Below are 15,592 nucleotides of genomic sequence, written 5' to 3' on the forward strand. Positions count from 1 at the left end.
CTGTAACAAATGGTGAAAGAGCTCCTAACTGGCTACCCCCAGCGCACAGCAGAGATGCAAAAGACTGAGGCACCCAGTCTGTCTGTGAAAGAGGCCTGTTATATCTTCCTGGCTGCATCCTGAGGGGCAGGTTTCTAACTGAACACAACAGCTTAGGGCTAACTGTAATTCTCTCCAGAGACCCTGGAGGGCAGGCACTATCTTCGTGCTCTCCCTCTGCAACGGTCCAGGTTACCGGTATCTCCCATAGGGGAGCTTGGGCACATATCTGGTGCCCCAGTTTTTAGTCTGGTGCCCTGGTTTTTGTGGATGCCGCCCAGGGGACACCCCTTGATCCCTTGGCTCTGGTGGTCAGCGCTGCTTGCCTTCTTGAGGCTGTAACAAATGTGGGGATAATTCTTGGCAGACTGCCACTCTCAGGGCACTTCACAGAGAGCAGACAAAAACACACCCCCAGTCTTTCTGTGTAAGAGGCCTATTTGCTTATCTTGGAGCTTTGATAAGAGGGCAGGCTTCTGGTTTGGCACAATTATAGAGATCTGTAGAGGTGTTCTCTGGGGAAGGATGCCCGTGGGTGACATCTTTGCACACTCACTCTGCCTCACTCCAGACTGCCAGTCTCTCCCAGGAAGGAGCTTGTGCACTTGTATGATGCAACAATTTTTGCAGCTACTGATCAGGAGACACCTCGTGGTTACCTGGCTCTGGTGGCCAGCGGGGCTTGCACTCATATGTCCCACAGGACTCTTACAAACAAGTAATCCTTGACTGGTTACCCCTACTCAGGGCACAGCACACAGACAGCAGACTGAAAGGAAGAAGTAAAACTGTCATTTTTTGCAGATGACCTGATAATAAAGAGAAAACCCTAAAGACTCCACTAAAAAACTGCTAGAATAAATGAATTCAGTAAAGTTACAGGATAAAAAAAATATACATAAACTTGTTACATTTCTATACACCTATAACAAACTACCAGGAACAGAAATTAAGAAAACAATTCAATTTACTATTGCATCAAGAAGAATAAAATACTTAGGAATAAATTTAACCAAGGAGGTGAAAAACACTGAGAGCTACAAGACACTGATGAAAGAAATTCAGGACACAATAAATGGAAAGATATTCCATGTTCATAGATTAGAATAATTAATATTGTTAAAATGTCCATATTACCCAAAGCAATCCACAGATTCAATGCAATCCCTATCAAAATTTCAATGGTATTTTTCACAGAAATACAACAAACAATCCTAAAATTTGTATGTAACCACAAAAGATGCCGAATGGCCCAAGCAATCTGGAGAAAGAAAAACAAAGTTGGAGGCAACATGCTTTCTGATTTCAAACTATATTACACAGTTACAGTAACCAAACAGTCTGGTATTGGCATAAAAACAGACACACAGATCAACACAACAGAATCGAGACCAGAAATAAACCTAGGGATATATGGTCAATTAATGTTTGACAAAGGAGCCAAGAATATACAATGGGAAAAGAACAGTCTCTCCAATAAATAGTGCTGGGAAATTTACAGCCACATGTAAAAAAATGAAACTGGACCACTAAACTACACCATACACAAAAATTAACTCAGAATGGATTAAAGATTTGAATGTAAGACCTGAAACCACAAAAACTCCTAGAAGAAAACATAGGTGGTCAGCTCCTTGACATCAGTCTTGGTGATGATTTTTTGGACACCAAAAGCAAAAGCAACAATAGCAAATATAAACATGTGGGATTACATCAATCTAAAAGCTTCTGCAAAGCAAAGGAAACCATCAACAAAATTAAAAGGCAACTTACAGAATGGGAGAAAATATTTGCAAATCATATGTCTGATAAAGGGTTAATATCCGAAATATATAAAGAATTCAAATAATAATAACAACAAAAAATAATCCAATGAAAAAATGGGCAGAGGATCTGAATAGACATTTCTCTATAAAAGACATACGGATGGCCAAAACAGGTACATGATAAGGTGCTCAACGTCACTAATCAGGAAAACGTAAATCAAAACCACAATGAGATATCATCTTGCCCGTTAGAACGGCTATTATGAAAAAGACAAGAAATAACAAACATTGACGAGAATGTGGAGAAAAGGGAACCCTTGTGTACTGTTGGTGGGAATGTAAATTTATACAGCCCCCATGGAAAAGAGCATGGAGGGTCCTCAAAAAATTAAACTACCATATGATCCAGCAGTTCCACTTCTAGGTACTTATCCAAAGAAAATGAGAACACTAACTCAGAAAGATATATGCACCCCCATGTTCATTATTTACAGTAGTCAAGACATAGAGGCAACCTAAGTATCCATCAATGAATGAATAGACAAAGAAAAAGTGATAGCTACACACACACACTCACACACACACACACACACACGCACGCACGCACACAGAGCAGAATATTATTCATCCGTAAAAATGAACCTCTTGCCATTTGGGACGACGTGGATGGATCTTGAGGGAATTATGCTCAGTGAAATAAGTCAGAGAGAGACAAATACTGCACGATCTCATTTATATGTACAATCTAAAAAGCAAACAAACACTAACAGAAAAAGAGATCAGATTTGTGGCTCTCAGAAGCAGGGGTGGGGAGTGGGGAATTGGAAGAAAGTGGACAAAAGGTACAAACTTCCAGTTATGAGATAAGTAAGTCCTGGGGATGTAACGTTCAACGTAACTATACTTAACACTGCTGTCTGGCCTTTTGGAACTTGTTAGGAGAGAACCCTAAGAGCTCTCATCACCAGGAGAAACGTTTTCTTCTTTCTTTTTTTTAATCTACATGAGATGATAGATATTAGCTAAACTTACTGTGACAATCATTTTTCAACATACCTAAGTCACGCCGTTATGCTGTACGCCTTAAACCTGTCAGTGCTGTATGTCAATTATATCTCAGTACGCGGGGCTGGGGGCAGTAGAGGCAGTTGATTCTCAACTTGGCTCTGCATTAGAATTGCCTACGGAGAGCTTTTGAAAAAAAACAGCATGTCATATATACACACACATAATTTTCAAAGCTCTCACGGTTATTCTGATGACCAGCCAAGCTTGTGAAAAGAACAGTATCACTAATTAAGAGTTTTCAGTAGGAGAGTAGTCCATTTATTAAAATGTCTTATTAATAGCAATCACTTGCTTTTAAAAACATACATTTATAAGGGAGTAAATGAAAAAAGGAAATTGACACCAATTCAAGAAGCAGTTTGAAAGCAGAAAACTGAAAGGTAAATATTAGAAGAAAGAAGCCGCTTCTCTCTTTTTGCCTCTATATTGCCTGCTTTTTTATCTCAAAGAAGGTAGTAGATAAAAACAGGAAAAACAAGTTGTAACAGGAAAGTGAAAAGTAACACTCTGAAATTTTAGGTTAAGTTTTAAAATCAGCTTTTCTACTAAGCAACTAACATAAGCATTGCTTTAATTGATGCCCACATTAAACACGCCACCAATAAATCAGAGACCCCCTTCAACTCTTCCCTCATTCCACACTGCACAGACAATTCATTCTGCATGTTGTATTTCAAGCTTTTCACCCAAAAGCCAACTATAAATTCAGTTGTCAACTGACAACACTGTCAACCGACTAGCTTGAAAAAACATATCATTGTTAAGTAGGTAAATTAAATAAGTTTTCTTTAGACATACACCCACACGTAACTCAGGAGGAAGGAAACGTTTATTATTCATTAACCCTTTGAATGCAACCTCCATAATGTTTCAGGTTTAATTTAGTAGCAAACTTGATTAATAATATTTCCAGGAGTTCACAATTTCAAGGCTAAGGTTCTGGTTAAGGTAATGCGGTTATCAATTTAATATAAATGAAGTTTTTTAAAAAGGCTGAAAGCAGTCTGACCTCTTAAAGGAAAATATAAATGATCCAGACTTTAGTCTTAGTAACATAAGTACACTTCAGGACTATGACAGTCAAAGAGAAGGATTTTAAGTGAAGATCAGAAAGGAGCACTACTATTTTCTTCTACAACATATATGTTTTGGTCATAGCATGCTGGCATGAATAAGGCAACGTGCCACGCGCTGGCGTGCAGGAAGTGCAGTGAGATGCACTGCAGGAAGGCAGTGGTGACGGTGGCAGGCACGGTGCAGGGTCTCTCCCCAGGCGCACATCAGTCATCTTCTCCACAGAGCAGCAGGAGGGCTTTCTTATAGTCCCCAGATGTGTCCCCCTGAAACCCAAATGTACTCCGTTAACCCCCATGACTCACAGAAAATAAAAAACTAAGACATATCTGGCAACAGGTTTTATTCACATGACGTTTCCCCCATGTGGGTAATCTCTCTGTGAGTGCCTTTCACAACAGGAATGCTTTACAGAGAATTTCCTACTGATGCAACTGATGTTTAACTTTCTAATTTTACCCCTTAAAAGCATAGTTCTACCTAAGACAGTGAAGTATGTTCTTCCCTCTAGTAACACAGAGAACAGGGAAGCTTTTACAACCATGTTCAAGTCAAGGTTTCTAAACGAACTCTGAGTCTCTCATCACAGCAGTCCCTAACCTTTTGGGCACCAGGGACTGTTTTCATGGAAGACAATTTTTCCAAGGACCGGGGGGCAGGGGATGGTTTCGGGATGATTCGAGGGCATTACATTTACTGTGCATTTTATTTCTATTATTATTACAGCAGCTCCAACTCAGATCATCAGGCATTACATCCCGGGAGTTGGGGATCCCTGTCTTATCACATAGCATATGGCTGGCTATGGGGGGCAATGCTGGGACCGCCTGGCTGTTATGGCTTTGCCTCAAAGACAGAAGGGTAAGGTACATTTTGCCTCTGCTCGTGTCATGCACAGATGTGTGGGATAAGTTAACGTTTCAAGCTATGAGTCACTGGGAGAACTCTCTAGTACCCTTCAGCCCAGCACACGACGCACACACAAAGTTCAACGCTTTCTCAACTGAGATGCTGCTTTGCACACAGCCCACATTCCCCTTTATCAAAGAGAAAGACCAAGACAGAGAGACAAAAAAAGACAGAAAGGCAGACAGAGGGAGGGAGGGAGGGAGGGAGGGAGAGAGGAAAAGAAGGAATGAGGAAGTCGAAAGGCCTTAAGCCAAATTTAATTATAGGCCACAGTGTCCCTTGCTTTTAAAAGGATGAAAATGACAGTAATACTTAAGTTCTTTACTTACTCCTGATATGACCTGGTTGGTTCTTTCCTGAACTCTGAACCAATACCAGAGATAAGGTGATAACAGACAATAAAGAAAGAAAACACTGATATGAAAGAAAGGAGAAACTAATAAAGACAGCTGGAACTGATAAAAGGCAGAAAGAACCAACATATTATTACCGTGGACAAGACTGGGTTTAGTGAGTCATCTGTCACCACTACTAAATAATGCTTCTAAGCTCACCAGGAGCCTCGGCCTTCACCAAGAGCCAGTCTTTCACTCAGGAGCCATCACCCGTACTTCAGGGGACATTACGCCAAACTTTGTAACTCACAGCTCTAATCACATCTCTAAAACTCTAAACTTAACACAGGAATTAGGTTCTCCCACCCATGTCTTGCAAGCTATGCACTGGTCTGCTGTGGATTTCTAAACATTTAAAGAAAGGTTCTACTACCTTAATCATGGAATAAAGAGAGGTGGCAAAATTCTTCCTAAACTCCTTCCTAATGTTAAACAGATCGATCTCACTTCTGGAAACCACAACTCTGATGAGGGTATGATCATCTGTCCCAGCTCCCTTTAAAAAAGAACAAAAGAGAGGCACGTGTTTAAAAATGTCAATTATAGCATCAAACTCCCCTGAGTTGGGGTGAGTCAATAAAGTAAAACAATTTGGTAGAATTGAACTACCTGTTTTAAGGAGGAAAAAAGACTCAAAGTCTATCATCTAAAACATACGAGAGATAAATTAATTAGATAGAAGATTCAAGGCATGCACTTACCTTCATAGCATAGTAGAGGGTTTCTGCAAGGTAGGCAGGTATACTGCGAATGGATTTCACTACAAAAATAAGTAATATAATGGTCACATGCTATTCTGATGTGAAAAGGATAAAGTAATTAAAATCAAAGCTGCCTGACGCTTATAGCTCTACTTAAATACAGTATAAAAGTAACACAGGCTCAAGAGCTGCTCATTTGCAAGCTGCTCTGATCTCCTGACTACAGAGAATCTCCATAGATACTGGCTTGAGTTTTCCGTAGAGTTCTGAGTTCTACACAGAAAGGCACGTAGGACGGGGGCTGCAAGTTTTTCAGTGCCCCTTTCTTCTATGAGCACCTTTTCACTGTAACAGTTTTGGCAGCCTGGGCTGTTACGCCACAACCTTCTTCATCCCCAGTAAATTATACAAACCTCCTGGGAGTTTTCATTCCAATATATTCAAGCAAATAATGTAAGATTACTACCCCATCTAATCTGACAAACCTTAGACTATCTGTCTGAAACCTTAATATAGGTATTCCCTCCGTATTCTATTGATATAACGTCCATGATTCACACAGAGCAGCACAAGACTCACCCATTTTGGTAGAAACATCCAGATAAACTGGTAACAGAAAAGAGTATCTTCCCCGAACACGTACATATCTATTGTATGTTAGGGCTCCTCAGAACTCAGTCTGCTTAGCTTCAGAAACTATCATAAAAATTCCCTAATATATAAAAATAACAAATCCTTGATTGGGGGTGGTGTGTTCTTCTCCAATGCTTAAGAAAACAGCCACCAGTAACTAAATCTGTCATAACTTTTATGTGTATTCTATTATGAAGGGGTCATCTAAAAGATTTCTGTTAAAATTCATTAACTGTGGGCTCAAATGAAAGGTTACTGTTAGTGCTGGTATATACACACATTTAGCTTATTCTCCAGAAGACAGAGAGAGAGCACAGAAGCTTCAGCTCAACACCAAATACTCAGAACAAATAGCAGACAGAGGTTCACTCCAAACCCATATGAAAGCTGGGACCACAGGGAACTCACAAACTACATTCTCCCTGGAATTTGGTGAGTACGTAATACGACAATAAACTGCACAAACTCGTTTCTCCAATTTTTCCAGGTTATTCTGAATATTTAGCTAAAATAAAATTCTAAACTATTTACTCAGAAAAATAACCACTATCACACATCTTCCATTATATCAAAGATACTTATTCTAAATCAGATTCCAATTTCTCAGTCTGCTTCAAAACTGTGAGGATGGTATTCTAAAGAAAATAAAATTTCACAGATATCAGAAGTAACATTTACAAGCCTCTGAGATTACAATGCCCACATTTCAGATTCACAGTGAAACAGTAATACTTTTAATGCAGCTTCAAAATGATTTTTAAACAATTCTCTTAATGTTTCCATAAGATTAAATGAAATAACCAGATATTTCACGTATTTCCAACATCAAGACAGATTTTGAATTGGAAATTTAGGAGTTTGCTTCACCCAAATATCATGATAAGCTCTTTTTTAATAAAGAAATAGATGGTTATTTTCAGATATAGCTTCAACTGAATAAAATACTTTAACTCTTAACACCATGAATATTATATACATTATAAAATTACCTACCAACAGCAAGGAGCAGTTGTTCCAAATTACCAGAAGTCTCTCGGTCAATGGTTTCTTCAATTTGAAATCCTGATATAGTCATGTATTTGTCAAACACTAGAAAACAGGAAAACAATTTATGAATCACTCTTTCCAGAAAGATACTTCCTCTCACCAGGCACTGTCCTACCAAACACAAATCTCCCCTTTCTCCTTGCTGACAGACCTTGATTTTGTTCAGAGCCTCAACGTGCCAAGCCCGAAACAATGGATTCTAAGTGTTCTTTGTTCACTCATTTCCCAGCCCCTCCTTACTGGTTATAACCAATGAGATCTAAAGGGAAATCTGTGGGAGAGGATTCTGAAAAATCTTTCTCTTTCCCAATTAAAAGTAACAGACAGATATGGTGAGTTTACCCCTTTCTTTTCTTCTTGCTGTGAAAATGGTTGGTATGTTTGGAGCAACAGTAGTCATCGTGTGACAACGAAGTACCGAAGATGAGAAAGAGAACCAAAGCACTAAGGACAGCGGAGAAGGAAAACAGAAAGGGCCTACATCCTGCCAAATCAGCCAAGGAATCTTACCTACAGAAAGCCCAATATTAAAGCCACTATTAGTAGGGTTTTCTGTCACTTGCCCGTGAACTTATTCCCACTTGATACCACAAGTACTGATGAATACCCAGAAGTGAGCTCTTAGGTAACACTATCTAAGAGGAAATACTTGTAGTGAGCTACAGCTCAGTGATTTGTCACCATGAGCAACAATCTAGAGGCCTATCTCCCTCATCACCCTGATAGCAAAGAGTGGACTAAGGATCTCTAAGTCTTGTAAAAGCTACAAGAGAAGCAGAGAACTATGAGATTTCTCAAGGTCACCAAAAGGAAGAAATTTAAAAACTGATCCATTCCGCAAGAGCCTGTTATGCAGCAGGTATTTTGGCATACTGACTTGTACTTTCAAAATTAATCAAAGTACCATACGTATCATACACATTTTTATCACTCACCCCTTCTCAAATGAGACACACTTCGTGTTCCAAAGATAGTAATAAACTTTTCTTCATCCGTTCCCCATTTAAGTTCTCCAGCCTGAAACAAAGCCTGTGAAAATTTCAACCTCAATTAATAAATTGTTCTCCCATCTCATGTCCAGGTTCTTAATCACACTTGGGTTTTACTCCCTGAATATGAATTTGCCTGATTCATCATCTTATGTTTTTCCGTTCTGATGTTTCCTACTCTGAAACTCAGCTCACTAAGTCTGGGGCTACTTGGGAGCTTGCCACTAAACTGTGGCAAAGCAATAAAGCAGAGCAATAGTGCCAGGTTAAATGTCCCCAAAATGTCTACCATGACTTCCAATCATTCAGGAGCAATGATGTGGTTGGTGGAAAGTTCTGATTACCTCACTGCTGATACATCCATTTACAGACTGGGAAAGTTTAACTAGGAGCTAAGGGGTCTGCGTTTTCTGTTTTGCTTGCTCTTGTAGCTGTTCAGTAATACATGATAAAACTCCATATTCTCTCTTTACAACTGAAATTTAACCAATGCTAGCTACAAAAAGTTTTCCCATTTGTAAAAGATCACAACGAATTTTTAAAACATTGTTAATACAGCACAGTGCCTGACATACAGCAGGCACTTAACATATACTTGTTGAATAGTTTGAGTGTCTACATTTACCTTTTTACATGGAAAAGAATATATGCTTTCCAATGTCCATATCATTGCTGAAAAAATTATATACAAACATCATCATTAAATCTGAGTCCACTTATTGGGTTGTAGATTATTTATTAAAACCCAAAGCATCAATCTTTAAAATGTCTATACTACCCTTCTAATCATTTCAAGGTAAGTATACCTATTAAAGCAAGCCAAATGCAATTTGCTGAGACTACTACGCCGAGCTGCCTTTACAGCCACAAGCGGCAAAACAAATGATACGAGGTGATCAAAGCACGTGTTTGGATGTAGGAATTTTGATCACAGTATGTTTAAGAATATAGACTACGCTACTACAGGTCTATTTTGTATTACACTTCCAGAGAATCATCTCTATGCTCAATATTGAAATTAATTTATTTTAATGATAAAAATACACAACATCAATCCTGGTCATGTGAGCATGCTCTTCAAAACTAAAAAGAGTGTTACTACGAAAGTCATGCAAGTATCTAAACCTTAGAACTATATCAGGGTGCTGTACACCTCTCTTAAGATAACTTTTTTAATCTAATTACAAAAATTACACATGTTCATTGATAAATTTTATAAAACAGAGAAAAAACATAAATAAGGAAATTTAAATTACCAAGAATATCAACATCCCAAAGATACTGGCTACTACCTCTAGTATGTTTTCCACACACAGATGAGATATACGTATACATTAATGCCTAAAAGTGGTGAAGGGCTCATCCTGTACAATACTGCAAGCGCTGCTGAAGCCTCCTTTCTTACCAATTGTTCTATATCTCTAGGGATGTTCTCTAGTAGCTGTAGCAGTTGTATGGAAAAACCTGGTGAGATGGCTACTTTTAACTATAATCTCTTAATTTTCTTGGAAGAATTACGTTTGGGATCATTACCTAGTCTAAAACTACTACTAACTGAATCATATGCAATAATAATGACGGTATCATCATATACAGCAATATTTAAAAGTCTTTTGTTTTGCCTTGTCTTAATGTAAGGGTTAAATGAGGCTGCCCAATATCCACGGAGCTCTTCTGGATGAGGGACCCTCACACCTCCTCACCCTCCCCCTTCCCTCAGAGGGGGCTTTACAGTTTAGCCCAAGCAGTTTGATAACCTCTGGTTCAGTGCAAAGTACAGAGGTTTTGGAATCAAAACAGAACTGGTCCTGTCCTATCTGTGAGTCTTAGATGAGTTACTTAATCTCTTCTTGAGCCTCAGTGTCTTCACCTACACAGTAGGAATAATATTTCTATAGAGTTATTAATGGAGATTATATAACTCACATAATGAATGCACTGAACAGTGTCAGGCAATCAATAGCAGGTACTCAATAAGCATTGATTCCCTTCTCCCTCCTTCCTTTAAGAGTTCAACTTTCTCTCCAGAGAAAGCATAAAACAAGGATTTGGTAGGGGAGGAAGTAAAATCAGTTCAATGCATTAAAAATGTTAAAAAGTTAAGTGAATTAACTACAAAATGTTCAATTCCCAGGTGAATGACTCATTGAGGCTTATCAAATCCCTGAAATAACAGGAATCCTCTTAGTGCCAGGTATCAGTAGGGAAAAAAATTCAAATGCTTATAAAAGGGCCCCTTAGTTGGATGACTCTCAATTAAGAAATCTGAAATTCCCATCAGTGATGGGAAGCCCAGGTACCCTTGCTACAAGGTATAAATGGGTGTGTTCCTTTTTTATAATGCTGAAAGGGTAATTGTTTTCAACAGGCTGAATTAATTAATAAGATTTTTATGAATCAAAGATCAACAGCCAGTCTGTATTCTGTGTTGTCCCTGGTCACTGAAAAGGTAAAGAAAGCCTGGATACTGTTTCAGGGGTATGTTAAAGTAACTTCGTAAGTCAGTTTTCAGATGTACAAAGTTTCCCCTTCAGGGTTCGGAATGGTCATATCCCCTGCAGCAGAGGTTAAGTGATGCCTATACAGCCTCAGTACTCAAAGTGCGGCCCCAGGACCAGCACGGGCATCACCTGAGGGCTTGTTAGAAATGCAGATCCCAGGCCCCACCCAGACCTACTGAGTCAGAATCTGCAGTTTAGGGAGCTCCCCAAAGGATTTATAGGCACATTAAAGTCTGAGAAGCACTGCTCTACAGTGAGTGCTCCAAGCAGAGAAATCAATGAAAACGAGGTACAAATGTACTGTTCCCGTTCAGTAGCCTCACGCTGCAGCAGTGCTCTCGTCACACCACCAGCTGTGCTGGGAAACCTGCCCACCCACCGCCCGCTAATGCAGGCCTCACTGCAGTCGTCTGAGACTATTAAGCTGCTCCTTTCACCGTGACCATGACCCCTGAAAAGCATGCAGAAGTCCCAGTCCTGAGAGCAGGAGTGTGAGAGCCAGCACATCTCCTACAGACCCACAGACAGTGCAAGCCTGGAAAGCAACAAGCTCGTCTCAGCAATGAGCAAAGCCCCTAACAGCTTGGGAGGATGGGTTTGTAAGTAGGCCGGGTTAAGCGAGATCTTTCCTTCCAATCTATACTTACTAAGCCTGTTTTACGGTAGCGGAAAGGAGAGAAAGGAGCTAACGGGTAAGAACGCCAAGACTGTTGTCTAGTGAAAGAGGAAGGGCTTTGGGGTCAGATGGGCCCAGGTGGAAATTCCAGCTCCATTCCCACTCAGTGGGGGCCATGGGCTTGTTTCTCGAACCCCTGAGCTTCAGTTTCCTTATCTAGAAAACAGAAATGATCCCCTCTATGTTAGAGTTATGCACTGGGTCACTCGTCAGCAACTCATAGTTACTAAGTGCTAACCATATGCTAGGGGCAAAGGATACAGATTGAACTGACAGCTCAGAGTGCCCTGGGTGGTCAGTCAGGTAAATAGGCAGCTTCCATATTAGGTGGCAAGAACTGTGGCAGGAAGCTTGAGATGCTATAGTCTCCCCTGTAAGGAGCACCTGACACACACCTGGGGGTCAGGCCGGGAGACCTGAAAAGCAGCTAATTTGAGGACTGGCCCCTGAAGAGGAATTATTTAAGGGACGTACACTGTGTTTTAGATATAATGCTATTGCACAGTTACTGAAGTATAGTGTAAACATAACTTCTATATGCACTGGGAAACCAAAGTAATTCATGTAACTTGCTTTACTGTGATAGTCACTTTAGTGTAGTGGTCTAGAACCAAACCCACAACATCTCCAAGGTATGCCTATGAGAGACAGGACTACGATATGTGATTCTAGGAACCCAAGTAATTCCTTTATTACCATTTTCCAGTTTTCAGGTCTCATGTTTCAAATTTCCTAACACTTATTTCCTACATTTGACTACTTTATAAACCATACTGAGACGATAATGGAATTTAAAAGCCACTTAAGTACAAAATTTCATTAGGGAGTGACTAAAGAGCAACTGACAAAAGAACAATCCTGTTTAGAAGTCTATCAAAGGAAAGGTGGAGGAATTTTCAAATTCTACAATAACGTGTCATCTATTACGTAATAAAACACCATTTACCACTGAAGTATTTTTTCTTCTTTATCCTTTTCTACGAAGAGACTGCCACATTGGCAGTAGAATCCGTAACACCTGGTTTTCTTGTAAAATTCTCTATTTTGAGAATGTCCCATAATCTAAAGGAAAATAACATATCCAGGTGGAACTCATTATTTACATGTAATTTATTTTATTTCATTTCAGCCTTGGGATAAAACATTTTGTTGGCCATCTACTTACATGGGTCTTATGATTTGTAAACGACCCGTTAGACTATTTTTAGATGCTATTACACATATTATGATTTGCCATTAGCATGGATTCTTTTTTCATTTATGTCATAATAAAGTCATCACAGATTAAGTCTCACTCACCTGAGCATCTTGTTCAACCTGTGCTTCATCAATTCCAGCATCAGGGTCTCTATTAGCCTAGAAGAGATAATATGTTATGTTATTGCATTACATGAGTATTTCTGTTCTAAAGAAAAAACGGTTCCACCTAATGGTTTTGCACATAAAGCTTTTTCTCTTAGGAATAATATGCATTAATTAAGATCTTATCAATCCTACAATATCTTTACATTATCACACAAACACTGTCCAAAACCAACCTGACCCTCTTGATTTTAAAATCTATGAATAAAAGAGGACAGTGATATACAAAAAAACCCCCAAAAAACTATGAGTTAGCTATTACGAGTTCAGGTCAGATATTCTGAAACACAAACACACACTGGCACCTCACAGCCAGAATCAAGCAAGTACCAGAAATAAATAAAAGAATTTTAAGTGACTTGACTTAACTAGATTCAGACCAGTCCAGCTTCAGGTTTTTTAAACCACAAAGAGCCTCCACCCAATACCTGAAGGAGGACCACCAACATCCTCTGGTAGTACCCTGAAGTGTCCCCCACCACATCATCTTCCAGGCTCGAGCCATATTCTGCAACAGAATAATTTCACACTTATTTACAGCTTCTTTCAACTAGAAAAGGATATCTTGCCCCATTAATCAAATGGAAGAGACATAAAGGAAGAAATATTTGATCAGCATAATAGTTCATGCTTCTCTGAGCACTCTGAAGACTGAAGGCAAATGTTTTAAGTGGTGAGTGGCTGGAAGAAAAGAAATTAAAGTCTCCCAAAAGCACACAGTTCAAACCTAAATCATGACTCGGCCATTTAGAAATGCTCTCAACCAACGTAGTTATTAATCTGTTATTAATCAGATACGTGATGGTACTGGAAAGTCTCTAAAATACAATCAATCTTAATTTTAAACTTTGTTTCCCTTTCTTTCAAATGTTTTACATGATTCATCTCGAAAGGTCTTCCACTCTCAAATATTCTGAGTTTTTTTTTCCTTTGGGGCATGGCCATTCCTTCTCCTAATAAGATATTTTTCCTCTGCAACAAATAAAGTTAACTCTGAGAGACAGCAGTGATATTTTAAAATACGCCCTTCTCCCCTCCATTTCCAGCTATTCGACAGACATAAAGCCACAGCAAAGGGGAAAACCAGGATCTACAAGAGTCTACAGGCACTTTTCACCGTCTCACAACCAGCTGCCATTGAAGGAAAGGAGGTATTACTCTAAGGCATTTAAACATTTCATCATTATTTGAAAGGAGACAAAGTTTAAAAGTTTGACACTTCTAAAGATACAAAAGAGATACATATCTAATTCAATCAGTTGCTCAAATACAAAACCTTGAAGGAATTTTTTATTCCTTCCTCTACTCCAACACCTATATATAATCAACCACCAAATCCATTTATATTTCTCCTCTGATTCGCCTCATACCTCCCACCAGCCTAGGCTGAGCCATAACTACCCAGCTTACCTCTCCCAACACAGCTACCTAATCAGCCTCTTAATTCAAACCTTCTTCCTGACCTCAATTGCCCCTTTAATACTCTACTATCCATTCAGGAGCTTACAGTGCTTTTGAACCAAGTCCAAACTTCTAATCCAGTCATACAAAACCATCTGTAACAGAGCCTAACTGCACTTATTCAGTTTATCTCCACAATGGACATGCGCATTCCCTCCACTACAGTCACATTCTCTTTGTTCCCTCAGTATACTTTTGTCAAACTGGTCTCCATGCCGTGGCAGACAGTGGGTGGACCTTGACCAAAAATGCCTTCTTCACCCACTCGAAACCTATCTAGTCTTGAAACCCTGGCTCAGTGTCTGACTGCCCTGTGAAGAAGCCTCTCCTTACATCCAAAGCCAAAATGACCTCTCTTCTCTGAATGAATTCTTTCATTAAACATGTTCGATGTTTGAATTTTACTATCCTGTAACTCTTGCAGCTTTTTCTAAGTCATGTCATCCCTAAATAGATTGCAAACTCCTTGAGGACAGGAGCTTTGTTATGTGCATCTTCTGCATCATTCATGACAGCCAGTACGCTGCTGGACACATAGCAAGTGCACAATAGCACGGCTGACTGGATGGACCACACACAGTTACTATACCTCTTGTGGCACCCCATCTGTCACCCGGCAGCACAAAGGCTCATTCATCAATGTCAACAACCCCAGAAGGAGATATGTGAATGTTATATCAGGTAAAAACTCAAGCGTGATCACCTGCAGCTGAGATACATGTATCACCTCTGCCTTAGTGGTTGGGTCCTATCCAACTACAAAAAGAGGAGCAGGAAAGAAAGATTCCAGCGCTTCAAAAGGTAATTGTTGGGCTTCCCTGGTGGCGCAGTGGTTGAGAGTCCGCCTGCTGATGCAGGGGACACGGGTTCGTGCCCCGGTCCAGAAAGATCCCACATGCCATGGAGCAGGCTGGGCCTGTGAGCCATGGCCGCTGGGCCTGCGTGTCCGGAGCCTGTGCTCCGCAACGGGA

At 39.8% G+C, this 15,592-nt stretch overlaps 1 protein-coding gene across 2 annotated transcripts in view; it reads right to left on the reverse strand.

Moving 5' to 3' along the window:
- Window positions 1-3,098: 3,098 nt before the first annotated feature.
- Window positions 3,099-15,592, reverse strand: part of ANXA5 (annexin A5) — a 31,963-nt gene continuing 19,469 nt past the window's right edge. Inside the window, exons 6-12 of one of the 2 annotated variants that reach the window (XM_029235641.1) lie at window positions 13,589-13,668; window positions 13,098-13,154; window positions 8,568-8,661; window positions 7,579-7,674; window positions 5,953-6,011; window positions 5,625-5,747; window positions 3,099-4,213 (exon numbers count right to left, since the gene is read on the reverse strand). In XM_029235641.1, coding sequence (XP_029091474.1) covers window positions 4,154-4,213; window positions 5,625-5,747; window positions 5,953-6,011; window positions 7,579-7,674; window positions 8,568-8,661; window positions 13,098-13,154; window positions 13,589-13,668 — 569 coding nt within the window. In that variant the 3' untranslated portion in view covers window positions 3,099-4,153. The remainder of the gene's footprint in view (window positions 4,214-5,624; window positions 5,748-5,952; window positions 6,012-7,578; window positions 7,675-8,567; window positions 8,662-13,097; window positions 13,155-13,588; window positions 13,669-15,592) is intronic. The other variant, XM_029235640.1, reaches the window with a different exon arrangement.

The sequence above is a fragment of the Monodon monoceros genome, unplaced genomic scaffold (genome assembly GCF_005190385.1).
Source record: "Monodon monoceros isolate NGI ecotype Baffin Bay Population unplaced genomic scaffold, NGI_Narwhal_1 Super_Scaffold_20, whole genome shotgun sequence".
Lineage (NCBI taxonomy): Eukaryota > Metazoa > Chordata > Mammalia > Artiodactyla > Monodontidae > Monodon > Monodon monoceros.